At 37.8% G+C, this 13759-nt stretch overlaps 1 protein-coding gene across 1 annotated transcript in view; it reads left to right on the top strand.

Annotated features, from left to right (window-relative positions):
- ADAMTS3 (ADAM metallopeptidase with thrombospondin type 1 motif 3) overlaps nucleotides 1-13759 on the top strand; it is a 256015-nt gene that overhangs the window by 224634 nt on the left and 17622 nt on the right. Inside the window, exons 14-17 of the mRNA XM_026509996.4 lie at nucleotides 407-540; nucleotides 2359-2482; nucleotides 6797-6877; nucleotides 8576-8739. Coding sequence (XP_026365781.3) covers nucleotides 407-540; nucleotides 2359-2482; nucleotides 6797-6877; nucleotides 8576-8739 — 503 coding nt within the window. The remainder of the gene's footprint in view (nucleotides 1-406; nucleotides 541-2358; nucleotides 2483-6796; nucleotides 6878-8575; nucleotides 8740-13759) is intronic.

The raw sequence follows: 13759 nt of genomic DNA, 5'->3' as shown, positions 1-13759 counted from the left end.
AATGAGATCCTACATGAGGCATAAACCATACTAGGTCAACAGTTCAAACAAAAAAGAAACCCTTTTAATTCTCTAAGTGTCACTAAAACGAAATTGGTTCTGAATTAAAGTTTATCGAAGAGCTGTGGTTAAATCCAGGGTTGACGTCCAACCCGGTTTGCCTGGGACAGTCCCAGTCGTTCCTATGTAATTATTAATTCAGCCACTTTTCACTCTCAGAAGTTTCACGGTTTAGATCAGTAGTATGCCAAATATGTATCCTTTTCTGCTACTCTTTCTTTTATTTATTCATACAATGTTTTGTTTTCAGGCAACCGTGCAAAAACTCTGTTAAAAATAAAATCGCTGCAGTGTGCAAATATGTCACTTTATGTACATAGTCGAATTAATCCTCCATCTTTTGCAGCCAAGAAAAGATGCCACCTTTACTGCCAATCCAGAGAGACTGGAGATGCGGTGTACATGAAACAGCTGGTGCATGACGGAACGCACTGTTCTTACAAAGATCCGTACAGCATATGCGTGCGGGGAGAGTGCGTGGTGAGTTCACATGGCTTCGCTGGAAGCGTCCTACGCTGTTGTGCAATTCTGCTTTGACTGTCGTTCATCTGCATGTTTTCAAAAGATCTTAACCCTGTCTTATCTGTAAAATCACACTAAACTGAGAACCTAGGACTTGTTGAGGAGGCCTCAACTAAATGCGGGAGACATTTCACTTTTCACATCAACGTTTGGCCATTGGCAGAATGGAGATTTAAATATGGTTTTCCTCCTCTTCCAGCCAAATGCCTTTTCTAAGTTACTCTGATCCCTCTGGTTAGGGATACAGCAGTTCGGAGGTAAGGTGCCTTTTTTGCTTTGAGTATTTTCCTAGTAGTCATCTCCTTTTCCACGACAGAGCTTTTCTCAAAAACACAATGCTAAATGTATTTTATCTTTTATTTAAAAAATATTAGAAATTCTCTCTCTCTCTCTCTCACTCTCTCTCTCTTACTTTCCAGTTGATTCTAAGTTTAAACATCGAATTCCACCTGAGAACAAAAGAGGCGAAGATGCAAAAACCAGGTTTTGCCCCATTGAGACCCTTTTTTAAAAACTGCAGTTGACTTTCTTATTATGTTCACAAGTTAAACTGATATGAAATCGGCCTTATTAACTGAACACCTTACTCCTGTCTATTTCTTCATCACTTCAGCACAACCGAAGTGGTGTAGGAATGAATCTCCAGTATGCAGAGACCTCCCATTTGAAATGAATGTTCCCTGAAAGTAGAATCTGACTTTGGTCCATCTCTCACCCTCCCATAGTATCTGGTACATCAAATGTGTGGTCCTCATTGTCTCTGCCCATTTTCATTCCAAACTTCTGAGTGTAGTGGCCTATCGTGTCCCCCTATCCTGCACTAGTTCAGAAAACCTTCAGTGGTTCCCTGTTAAGTACCTGTGAAAATGTGAACTCTGCCTGATATTCAAGGCCTTTCATGGCTTGTGCTTTGCAAATCTTTCACTGTCCTTCCCTTCTTATACAGCACTAACTTTCCATTGGCTTGAACATGGCTTTAGTATTGCTCTCTGAACCCACTTCCCATGAGCATACAATTTCCATGGCTCTGTTTTTATCCCTCTGCGTTCTTGAAATGCCTTTCTACAGGGCCCTATGAAAATCTCCAGCACTTTGTAAAGTCTTTTGTTTGTTTTTTTGTTTGTTGGTTTGGTTTGGTTTTAGTTTCAGAGGTAGAGTTCAGTGATTTATCAGTCTTATATAACACCCAGTGCTCATCACATCACGTGCCCTCCTTAATGTCTATCGCCCAGTTACCCCATCCCCCACCTGCCTCCCCTCCAGCAACCCTCAGTTTGTTTCCTAGAGTTCAGAGTCTCTTATGGTTTGTCTCCTTCTCTGATTTCATCTTATTTCATTTTTTGTAGAGTTTTGTTTTGCATCCCTAGCCAGCTTGTAAAGCTTATGCTAATGCCCAGCTCACTGTTTTACTATTCATCTTTCCAAATAGGAGAGCAACGAGGGAAAAATACCATCCTACTTTTTATCTTCTCAGCATCAACAATATCTGTGCTTAATAAATGTTGGATGGGTCATGACTATGTGTGATGGGGTAAATGTTTCATTAGGCAGGGGAGATTTATCCTAGAGTAGATTTTAATCTAGAGTACAAATCATTTGACTTCATAGTAGTTCTTCAAAAAGATCGAGGCGTTAAAAAATCAGAGCTAGAGTCAAGGTTTGGTCAGACTGCGTCACTATGGGCTTACGATAAAACAAATGGTTTGTCCTTGTCTAGGATGCTGACCTTCATCTGGCACATTAAAATTAGTCCCGTTTAACATCTTCTCTTTCCAGAAAGTGGGCTGTGATAAAGAAATCGGTTCTACGAAGGTTGAGGATAAGTGTGGCGTCTGTGGAGGAGATAATTCTCATTGTCGAACCGTAAAGGGGACATTTACCAGAACTCCCAAGAAGATTGGTAAGATGAGTTCTCTCATGAATTCAGTTTATCCTTCTCTGTATTGTACTTTTTGAGACTTCTTTTAGGAATGTAGCATTTTTCCTAAAAACATAACAAAAAATTAGCTGCTGATTTATTTTTGTTCAGATTACCTTTTCTTTTCTTTTTTTTTTTTTAAGATTTTATTTATATATTTGAGAGAGAGAGGGAGAGCGAGCACGAGAGAGACAGAACGAGCATCAGCGGGGGGAGAGTCAGAGAGAGAGGGAGAAGCAGACTCCCTGGTCTTTGGGGAGAACGAAGCAGACTCCCCACTCTTTGGGGAGCCCGACGTGGGGCCCCGGCATCATGACCTGAGCTGAAGGCAGACGCTTAACCAACTGAGCCACCCAGACACCCCCAGATTACCTTTTAAGGAACTAAAAATCAAAACCAAAAATAAAAACACTTGGACTGATTTATACTCCATGGCATCCATGATGATTAAGTACCTATTTAATTTAAATAAGGAACAAATAAAATTAATATAAATTATAGTAGTTAGCTAAAATATGTGTTTTGTTTTATTTTGTGTTTATTTATTTTATTTTATTTATTTATTTATTTTGAGAGAGAGAGTGTGTGTGCAAGCGGGGAGGGGCAGAGGGACAAGGAGAGAGAATCCCAGGCAGAACCCCCACTCAATGTGGAGCCCAACAAGGGGCTCGATCTCCCAACCCCTGAGATTATGACCTGAGTAGAGATTAAGAGTTGGATGCTTAACCAACTGAGCCACCCAGGCGCCCCTATTTTGTGTTTTTAATAAAACACATTAGACCTAATTATTAGAATTGAGGCTTATTTTGAATTTTCTGTTCACATAAATTGTTGATCAGAAGTTAAAAAAATCACAAAATTTTAAATACAGCTTTTAAAATATTGCATTAGTTTTGCTTCTTTTATTTTAAAGGTGAACAAGTTTATCCTATTTATGAATCTACAAATATAGATTCCATATTTCACATAATTTTAAAAGCTTAATATTACACAAAATTAGGTGCACAACCAAAGACAACCCTGAGGTATGATTGCTTGTGTATGTGAATGTTAGTGTTTATTTCAGAGTCAATGACCTGGACTTAGGCATGCAGTGAAGTTTCAGCAGATGGGAAAAAAAAAAAAAAAAGCACAAGTAATATGTAAAATTATGAAGAATCTCATAATTATTCACTGGAATTTTCATAAAATGTTTGGATACAAACTTTTATTACTGAACGATCTTTTCTAGTTTGTGACAGATACTATTCAGTTATTCAATAAGCATTTGTGGAGAAAATGTCTCTGGGAATTCAGCATTTAAAGATAAATTCAATATGGTACTTCCCTTGAGAAGCTTCTCTTTCATCATCCCCACACAGTTGGCATAGTCTTTGGTAGAATGATAAAATAAGAAAAAACAAAAATAAAGCTAAGAAATTGGTTTACTTTGAGCACATTGTCGTGGTGGTGATTTTCCCTTATAGAAGAAGAGAAAGTATAAAAAAGGTAGTCTTCACTCCAATGGAATAATTCTCTCAGTTCTTTGTACTCTCGTTAGACCTCAGCTACCCCAGAGCTTAACCATGCAAGACCCACCGCCCCCTCCCCCCAAAGACTCCTGGCCTTAGGTGCCCTAGGATCCCTACTACCAAGAACAGTGTGCCGGAGTGGCGCATGACTGGTTCGAAAGGGAACAGGGGAAGAAGGGATGGTTGGGGTGGTTATCTTGTGCTGCTTTAAGTAGAACATTTTCTTACAATGTTGGAACATGGTTCCTTCTGTAGAGTGGTTTTTTTTTTTTTTTTTTTTAATCGTGGTGCTATTTTTATAAAGCAAGAACTATTTAAAAAAAAAAAAAAAAAAAACACACACAGACCCCAGACCAGTATTGCTCTTTGACACATTGAGTGGGGCAGAGCTAGGCCACTCCAAAGTGTCTTTCGTTACTGATGTTTTTGATATTCCTGTGCAGTCATTTGATAGTTAAAGGGTTAAAAAAACAAATATTGCCATTTCTGGCTGATTATGTAATTTTAAGAACGTACACAGAATTAAAATGATATATTATGGTTTTGGTGGAGTAAACATGTAATTTTCTTCATCTTATTGTGAAACAATTAAGTGTGCTTTCTCTATGGCAGCTGTATTATCCTTTTTGGTATAAAATCATTCATGTTATTTAATTTCCAGAGTAAGTTAATGTAAAGAAAAAAGGTTTTACCATTAACCATTAATCATCCATCCATTAATCATCCATTCTGTGGTACGAGGTCATGATGGTTTTTTTTCAGATACCTCAAAAATTAGACTAAACCTGCAAATCAAGGTCAGAAGAGAAGAAAGATTTCATCAGTCATACGGATTCAGACTGTTCAAAGATAATCTAACATCCATTTCTTTGCACTGGTGTTGTCATCATAGTCACTCAATAGACTAATTAACATTTTCCAACAGGGAAACATTTAAGCAAGAGGTGCCATACAGAATTCAAGTTGCTGGAGAATGAAATCTGCAAGTATTCAACTTCCAATCACCTTTATCATATCTCATTCATTCTTAGTCTTACTTTCATTGACTATTAACTGTTTATTGGCATTACCTAACTATTAAAAATGCATTTTGACTTCAACATATAAAATTACAGAATTATTTGTTATCTTACCTAATAGAATCTATATAACTTATAGTATAGTCAATGAAACAGCAAGACTTTGAGAAACATGAAACCTTCACTAATTAAAAACATTCTGTTTAAGGGAAGACAAGAGGCGCCTTCACTTTACCCAAAGGAGCTCGTAATATTTCTCTTGCTGAAACAAGGGAAACTAAAAATGTACTGGGTAAGTTGTAGCAAACTGCAGAAAGATGGGCATCCATAAATGGCATCAAGCTGTTTTGCTGTGCTTGGTCAGCACTTAAACACGTTACGTCCAGCCATTGCATGCGCAGACAAACACGCTGTGGTTCACGGACTCGACTTTACCCAGGCTCAGGTACTGAAAACCCTGACCCCAAAATGACTCTGCCATTGAGTTAAGACACTAATAGATATTCTGAAAAAGTTAAGTAAATCTACCCATAGGTAGATATTTATTGTCCATATAGAAATGACAAACATATTTCTTTCTGATAACGATGGCAATTGTGTGTTTATAAAGGAATTTCTGTCAGACTCATCCTGTAGTGTGTGAATTGGATGTTTCATATGTAAGGTGTCAGTTGCATCATCTGCCTATATTAATTTATATTTCCTGGATAAAACATCTTGATTTCTGCTTGTCCTATTGTTGATTTATAGTTAGGATCTTAATTCTAAGTGATCTTAAGATAATTTTTAGGACATGTGATAACACCAGGATTTGCTTTATATGACATTGACCATAATAGGATTGACACAAGATTTTATAACCCAAGGCAATCCATTAAGCATATTGATTTCATGATTTCTGGATTAGAAGATTGAGTTTAGAGCACATTTTTAAGGCAATGTATGACATAACTTGTGGATATTTTCCAACCAAATGATTTGATCAAATCTAAAGAATGTATTTTAAAACTTTCCCATAATAAAACTTGTTCAAGGCTTTTAAATTAATGGCTGATCACAAGAAAAATGAGAGGCACTCACTGTTCTTTCTTTTGAAATTTCTTTAGAACAAAGCAGGCTTTAAATATGAAGATATTTCATTAATTAGAAGTTTAGCTATCTATACTTGCCCTTAAGCTTTTAAAATAATGTATAGACAGATGAAATATCTCAAGAAGTTCGCCAACAAAGGACACTAAACACTGGCCCCACTTCAAAAGGGTGGTTTAGAAAACTAAAATAGCGTAGTGTATACACTGGACGAATCACTATGTTGTACTATGTTGTACACCCAAAACTAATATAACATTACATGTGTCAGCTCTAATCAAATTAAACAAACAAACAAATAAATTTAACAGCAATGATGACAACAACAGAAAACCTAAACTCACATAGAGGGTCACAGGAAAGTATAGTATTTGCCTCAATTGTTGTTGACACAATTCACAGTTCAGTACAAGGTAAAAGACTGATAGGTTAGAAACAAGATTAACTCCCCCCTCTTGATACAAAAAAAAGAAAAAAAAAAAAAGAATTCCTCTAATCTCATGCCAGTTGTCACAAAAGCTACCAATGCTTTGAAGTTAACTTCTGAAACTGCTTCTTTGAGTTTATGGATGCCCTCTTCTGCACGCAGGAACAGTAAGAATTTCATGCTCGGCTAACCATGGTTGTTGCTTTTGTTTTCTTCTTTGCTTTCTCCGATATTTACTACACATGCAAAGGGTACCTTAAGATGTTTGATATACCCCCTGGTGCTAGACATGTGTTAATCCAAGAAGACGAGGCTTCTCCTCATATTCTTGGTAAGTGTTTCTGTCCGCTGGCTTTGCTGTAGCATGCTCTTAGAGAAATGTCAAAGAAATCATACATAGATATATATGCGTGTAGATGTATGTGTATATATGTATATGTATGTATACATAGATATGCAAGATTCAGAATTACATATAAATGCATTACTGTGTGGTTTTTGTTGGTCATTTCTCCCCGCTCTTCTTTCTTTAAAACAAAAAGTATTCAAAAATAGAGTTTTAATTTTTGGTGAAATCTAGGTTGTTTCATTATTTATATGAAGAAAAGGTTATTTAACAAGTTTGTTATGCATTTTTTCTCTGTATTAGGGGATGAGAAAAATAAATATGTTAATAAAATGCATAAATTAAGGAAGAATATCAGAAAAATTTGCCATAGTTATGTTGGCCAATTAGTTCTGATATTTTGGTTGATGCCTTGCTGTATGCCTCTCCTTACTTTTATTGCATTTTAAGTTCTTTTACTGAAAAGCCAGTATCTGTGATGTGTCCAGTTTCTGACTGGCACATGCAGGTCCATTTGCATGGCTGTTTAGAATTCCCTTCCTCCTTTATGAGAGGATCATGTAACAATCTCATTTCTAAAGGGGTTTGTTTCAAGTGTGTGTACAAATGTAAATATGACTTCCACATACTCCCTGACCTATTAAAGCACGAGGAAGCGCTCTGAAACGAAAGAATCATCTGTCAACCCCATGAAAATTTGTCTCAAATTGCTTTTATTTTAAATGTGTGACTTAAAAAATGAATTGTTTTATGGTGTTTCATAGAATTTTTTTTAGTATTTAAATTAAATTCGCTACTAGATTCCTTAACGATCTAACAGTCAGCCGTAGTTCTTTTTCCAGTAATTCCTATGACTTATTTTTTGTCCTAGAACTCAGATCATTATCCTTGGAAACATTAGACTAGTTTCAAAAAGCTCAAGAGGAATAAATGTATTTAAGTAAAATTGCTCTTGTTTTCTACACATTTTCAGGGATGGTTATAACATGAAATTTTATTTTCTAACTTATTATATGCTGGCAAACCCCTCCAAACTTTAAAATCCCATTTGTTATGTTTTGTCCATTAGAGAAAGCATTTTTAAATAATATATTAGATCAATAAAGCATTAGGAACTCTATCACCAGTAAACAGCTTTTTCTAGCCATATAAGTAGGGACACGGCCTTGGAATTTCACGAACATAAGAGCTACTTGTTGGTCTAAAAATTAGTTCAGCTATGTTGGATACCTATCAATACTTCTACTAACTTGAAAGAGCTAACACAGCAAAGTAAAGAAGCCCTTATGTTATGTGCTATCCTAGCATAAATGATTTGTGTTAATGATTATAGAAGTATCCATGATTTTCAAAGTATTCCCAGCTTTCTGAGGAAATATACAGGAGTGGGTTAGAAACTGTTAACCTCTTTGACGGTCCTTTCAAATGGGAATATTTGTCAATTTTTACCTCCTTTATTTAAACCATCTTGTTATTGTTTTTGACTAGTTAGGATTGCGGCTTGAGGATTTAAATGCCGAATGAAGGGAATGGAAGTCGTATCAGAACGAGCACTCACTTTGATTGCTTTGATGCTAATATACAGTCTGTCATTTATAGAAAGGGGTAGACTTGCTGTGGGTCATCAAACCTGTAATATGATAAAATAAAATGTATGCTGGTTACCCACTTTTCTCCCTTTAGCTATTAAGAACCAGGCTACTGGCCACTATATTTTAAATGGCAAAGGGGAGGAAGCCAAGTCACGGACCTTCATAGATCTTGGTGTGGAATGGGACTATAACATTGAAGATGATATTGAAACTCTTCACACAGATGGACCTTTACACGATCCTGTTATTGTTTTGGTATGTGGTATTACAGGCTTAAATATGTAGCTGGTTTAGTTTATAATTTTAAAATTAATTTATCTGAAAACACTTTTACCTTGAACATTGAATATTTAGTTGCTTGTATTTTATAATTCCATTTATCTGCCCCTCTCTACTCTTTGTGCAACTTTGTCATATATTTTATGTACATTGTAAACCCAGTAACAGTATTATGATTCCTGCCTTTTAGTAATCTGTTATCTTAAAGACAAAAGGTGAGAGTGATTTTTATATTTACCCACATATTTACCATTTCTGGTGCTCTTCATTCTTCCCTGTAAATCTGACTTTCCATCTAGTATCATTTACCTTCGATATAAAGAACATCCCTTTAGGGTTTCTTGTGGTGTGGGTATGCATGCTAGCAAAGAATTCTCTCAACTTCCAATTATCTGAAAATATCTGTGTTTCACCCTCATTCTTAGAAGATATCTTCAGCAGATATAAACATTTGGATAGCTAGTGCTGCGTGTGTGTGTGTGTGTGTGTGTGTGTGTGTGTGTTAGCACTTGAAAGATGTTTTTATGCTGTCATAGGGGAGTTGAAGGAATTGGAGAGCTGATTAGGGAAGTAGATGTGACCACAAGGTGGCAGTAGCGCGCACTGGCTTTGTTGATACCTTGCTGGATTTGCAGGTCAGGGGCCACTGTTCAGGAGGGAGCTCCTGGGAGAGAAGGGATTGGAGAGGGGGTGTTTCGGTTAGGTGATGTCAGTTGGCAGCACAGTGGGGAGTCTCTGCTCTGAGAGCTCCAGGAGCAGCAGCAGCTTGGGATCCTTAGAGCCACAGTCTCCTTTACGGTTAGCAAATGTCAAGTGCAGTTTCATAGGGGTATACGACGCAAGCAGGTTCTAACTGGCTAAAAATATGCCTGTTTGGGCTACATTGAAAAGAATTGAGCATGTAAAAATTTGAGTTTGGTGCTAGCGGGCTTCTGAGCTAAAGTGTCTCAGCCCACTTCACCTACTTGGTGAAGAAACCAAGTAGGGGCCAACATACAGGTGCTATCTTTGGACTCGTAACGTTTATCTTCTACAACACATCCTTTATGATGAGAAGTCAGCCTCGTTCCTATTGCTGCTCTGTATGTGAGGTATCTGTTTCCCTGGATGCTTTTTAAAGATTTTCTCTTTATCTTTTTGTTTTGTTTCATTGTTTGTTTAGCCGTTTGTGATATGCTTAGTTTGTGATGTTCTTTGTCTCTGTCTGGCTTGGGGTTCACCAAGCATTGTGGTATCTAAGTTGATGGGGTTTTTTTTTTTAACCAAATTTGGGTTGATTTTCCATTGTGTGCCAAGTGTGCCCCCCCCCCCCCCCCCCCCCGTCTCTCACTCCTAGGACTCATTTACACGTATGCTAACCCAGTTGAAATTGTTCCTTATGCCTCCTGGGCTTTGTCCATCCTTCTGTAATCACTTTTTCTCTGTTCTTCAGATTGGATAATTGCTATTGAGCCACGTTCAAGTTCACTGACTGTGTCTTATGTGGTCTCCAATCTGTTGTTGAGCCCGTCCAGTAAAATTTTCGTGTCAGATGGTGTTCTTTTCTTTTCTAGAATTTCCGTTTTGTCCTTTTTTTTTTAAATAAAAAAATATTGTTTCCATTCCTTTGCTGAGATTTCCATATATTTCACTCATTATGTCTAATGTTTCCTCTAAGTCCTGTGTCTTCATGTTGTCTGCTTCTATGGGCTATTTTTTTAAGTGTATACCGGACTTTATAGTTGATAAATTGTACGGCATTTGGTTTACGTTGCCTTCTATACAGTCTATGGGGTTTTGTTCTGGCTGTCATTTCCTTCTGATCTGTGAAGCCTGATTTATTCTTTGTCAGGGCTGATCTATTTCAATTTTGTCCTTATTCTTATGGCATGGCCTTTTTGACGCTGTAGCTGAATACCTGAAGTGTTAGCAAGGCCTCTTCATCTGACTAGATAAGAACTCCTGTGTCCCTAGCACCACCCAACCTTGGGTGTCTCTGTCCTGCTCCCAGCCCCACAGCAGCCACTCGCTGGTAGACAGTGTGGTGTCTTGGCCTGGGCGTGCACAGACCAGCCTTCACTGTAGGATGTGTGCGGCTTCTGGGCCACCCCTCTGTGCAGCCCCTTCTTCTTTAGGACCCTGCCTGCAAGTTCCAAACCCCACTCTCCATCTCCTCAGCTCCCTGAGACTGCTGTCTTGGCTTGGGCTCCTGTTCGCTGTGCAGGGCCCAGAACCTGACCCTGTCAGGAAGCCAGGACCTGGCCTGTTTGTCTTCCCACAGGCATCACTGTCCTTCGCTGTGTTATTCATTGCCCTCCCCCCAGAAAGTTCCCGTGTACGTTCTGTCCAGTTTTATTGTTTTTAGTATCAGCAAGGCAACTCTATTACCCCCTCATGGATGAAAGCAGAAGACATCTACCTGTTTTGAAAAATATTGTTGGATTCTGTATGCTATTTATTGAATTCTCTATAAAAAATATTATCCTAATTTAAAACCAAATATCCCCACTCAATTCCAAGGATGTTTTTTCTTTCTTTGAAAATTATTTGACTAGGTGTCTGTCCAAATCATTTGCCCATTGTTAAAGTGAGTTGTTTTATCTCTTTTGTTGAATTTTAAGAGTTCTTTCTATATACTTGATATGTCCTTTATGAAATACATGATTTGTCAAATATTTTCTTCTAGTCTATAGTTTCTTTTTCTTCTCTTAATAGTGTCACAGAACAAAATATTTTAACTATCCTGAAGTCTAATTTATCAATTTTTTTCTTTCATGGATCAAGATTCTGGTGTGATATATATGTGTGTGTGTGTGTGTGTGTGTGTGTGTGTGTGTACATAGTTCTGCCTAATCCAGTGTTAAAGAATTTTCTTATTTTTTTGCTGAAAGTTTTATAGCTTAATATTTTACATTTTGAGTTGATTTTTATGTAAATTTTGTATGATGTGTTAGCCTCTTATTTTTGCATATGGGTGTCTCTATTATCTATTGCTGCAGGACAAATTACCCTGAACATCTTAGCTAAACACAAAGCAGCATTTATTATCTCATAGCCTCTGTGGGTCAGGCCACTAGGAGATGCTGAAATGGCTTGTTGTGGCTCATGACATCTTATGAGGTTGCCGTTAGCTGTGGCTGGTCACCCCAAGGCTGCAGTGGGGACATCTGCTACCCTGCTCAATCACAGGGCTGTTGGAAGGCCTCAGAAGATTGCTTCTAAGCTTTCCCAGGGGGTGGCTGTTGGGCCTGCATTCTTCACTATGTGAGCCTCTCCTTAGACTCCATATGTGTCCTTATCACATGAGAGCTGACTTCCACTGGAATGAGTGATCCAAGTGACAGAGTGTGGCCAAGACAGAGACCGTCTTTTTAACCAAATCTTGGGGGTAACATCCCATCAATGCTGCTGTTGTCTGTTTGCTGGAAGCCAGTCACTGAGCCCAGCCCACTGAAGGGGAGAGGAATTAAGCCCTACTCTTTGAGAGGGAAAATGTCAAAGGTTTGCGGACACATTTTTAAAGCCACCACAATGACTTGTTCTGGTACCATTTGTTGAAAAAATGGCCTTTTTTCCATTAAGGTATCTTTTTATCTCTGTCAAAAATTAATTGTTCATATTTCTGTCATTCTGTTTCATAGGTTATATAACTTTATAGCAAAAATATACACTAATCAAAATTTAATGAAGTTTGAATGGCTGGAGATCAGAAGCTCCATCTCACTCATATAATTGCACTGCATTCTTTTCCAGTGGCACAGGTGTCTGGCCTCAGCCCTGCCATTAAGCCGCCATGCTAGCCTACATCAGGGCTTTGTCCCCCGATAGCAGGGGCGAGCACAGGGAACAACGTGAGCTAGAGATACAAGGGGCAGATTTGTAGCTAGGACAGTGGGTTTGTGGACAAGCAGTGCTGTATCACCATGATCTTTCTTTTCCTCTCTAAAGAGCTGGACCCTAGGCTGGGAGCCTCGGAGCATGGCAGCTAGCTTCCTGGGGCTGGAAGCCGTAAGCTTCTGGCTAGAGTGTAAGGGTCAGTGCTTGATTTGTAATGTTTTAAAAACAAACACTAAGGGGAAAAAACAGAGAAAAGAATCCAGATAACCAAATCCTTCATCCTGGTGGGTTTAATATTACCCAATTTCTCAAACAAAAGCTATTTCTAAAACTTTAGTTTAAAATACTAGTGAATTGCACGTTTTTCCCTTTGTATGATTGATGTAATCCTATAAAAGCTAGTGCATGAAAGTCGATAAAAACTCACTTTTTGAAAAAGTTTCTTGCCCTAAATAATATTTAAAGGGCAAAAAAAAAAAAACTGAGACTGTATTTGCCATGCGTATTATAAAAGGAGGATTAATGTCCTTATTGCATAAATTATTTAGAAAAAGGTCTGTATACCAATAAAAAAGAAGCCGTGACACAAACCTGCAGTGAATAGCAACCAGAATGCAAGTGACTAATAAACCAAGAAAATTAAACTTTGCTATTATCAAATAGATAACAATTAAAATAACAATCATTTGCCCATTCAGTTAACGAAGATGAAAATTATATAATATGTAGTGCCGAATGGGGTACTTCCATATACTCTCATCATGAGAGTAATAATTGTTCTGACTATTCTGAAGGGCCATTCATCAGTCTGTTCTAAGAACTTGTACCGTTTAGCTCACTAAGGAAAATCAGAAATCGCCACAAAGTGGGGGACAAATTCTAATCCATACTAGTATTTATTAACAAGTGAGTGGCTAAATAATGCATCCTACCTTTAGGATTAAACACTGCGCTGACATTGAAAAGTGTGCTTTCAGAGACTGTTTACTACCTTGGGAAATAGTACCCGACACATTAAGTGAACTAAGCAAAGCCAGAAAGTGTGTATCTGTACACACACACACACACACACACACACACACCAAACAAGATGCAAATATCTCGAGGGTACATCACAAAACAACAGAAGTGACTTTGGTTTTCTCTGGTTTAGTAGAATCATAGATAATTTTTATTTTCT

The sequence above is a fragment of the Ursus arctos genome, unplaced genomic scaffold, assembly GCF_023065955.2.
Source record: "Ursus arctos isolate Adak ecotype North America unplaced genomic scaffold, UrsArc2.0 scaffold_9, whole genome shotgun sequence".
In the NCBI taxonomy this organism is placed as follows: domain Eukaryota; kingdom Metazoa; phylum Chordata; class Mammalia; order Carnivora; family Ursidae; genus Ursus; species Ursus arctos.
Note: the sequence above shows the minus strand (reverse complement) of the source record. Positions and strands in the feature narration are given on the sequence as shown.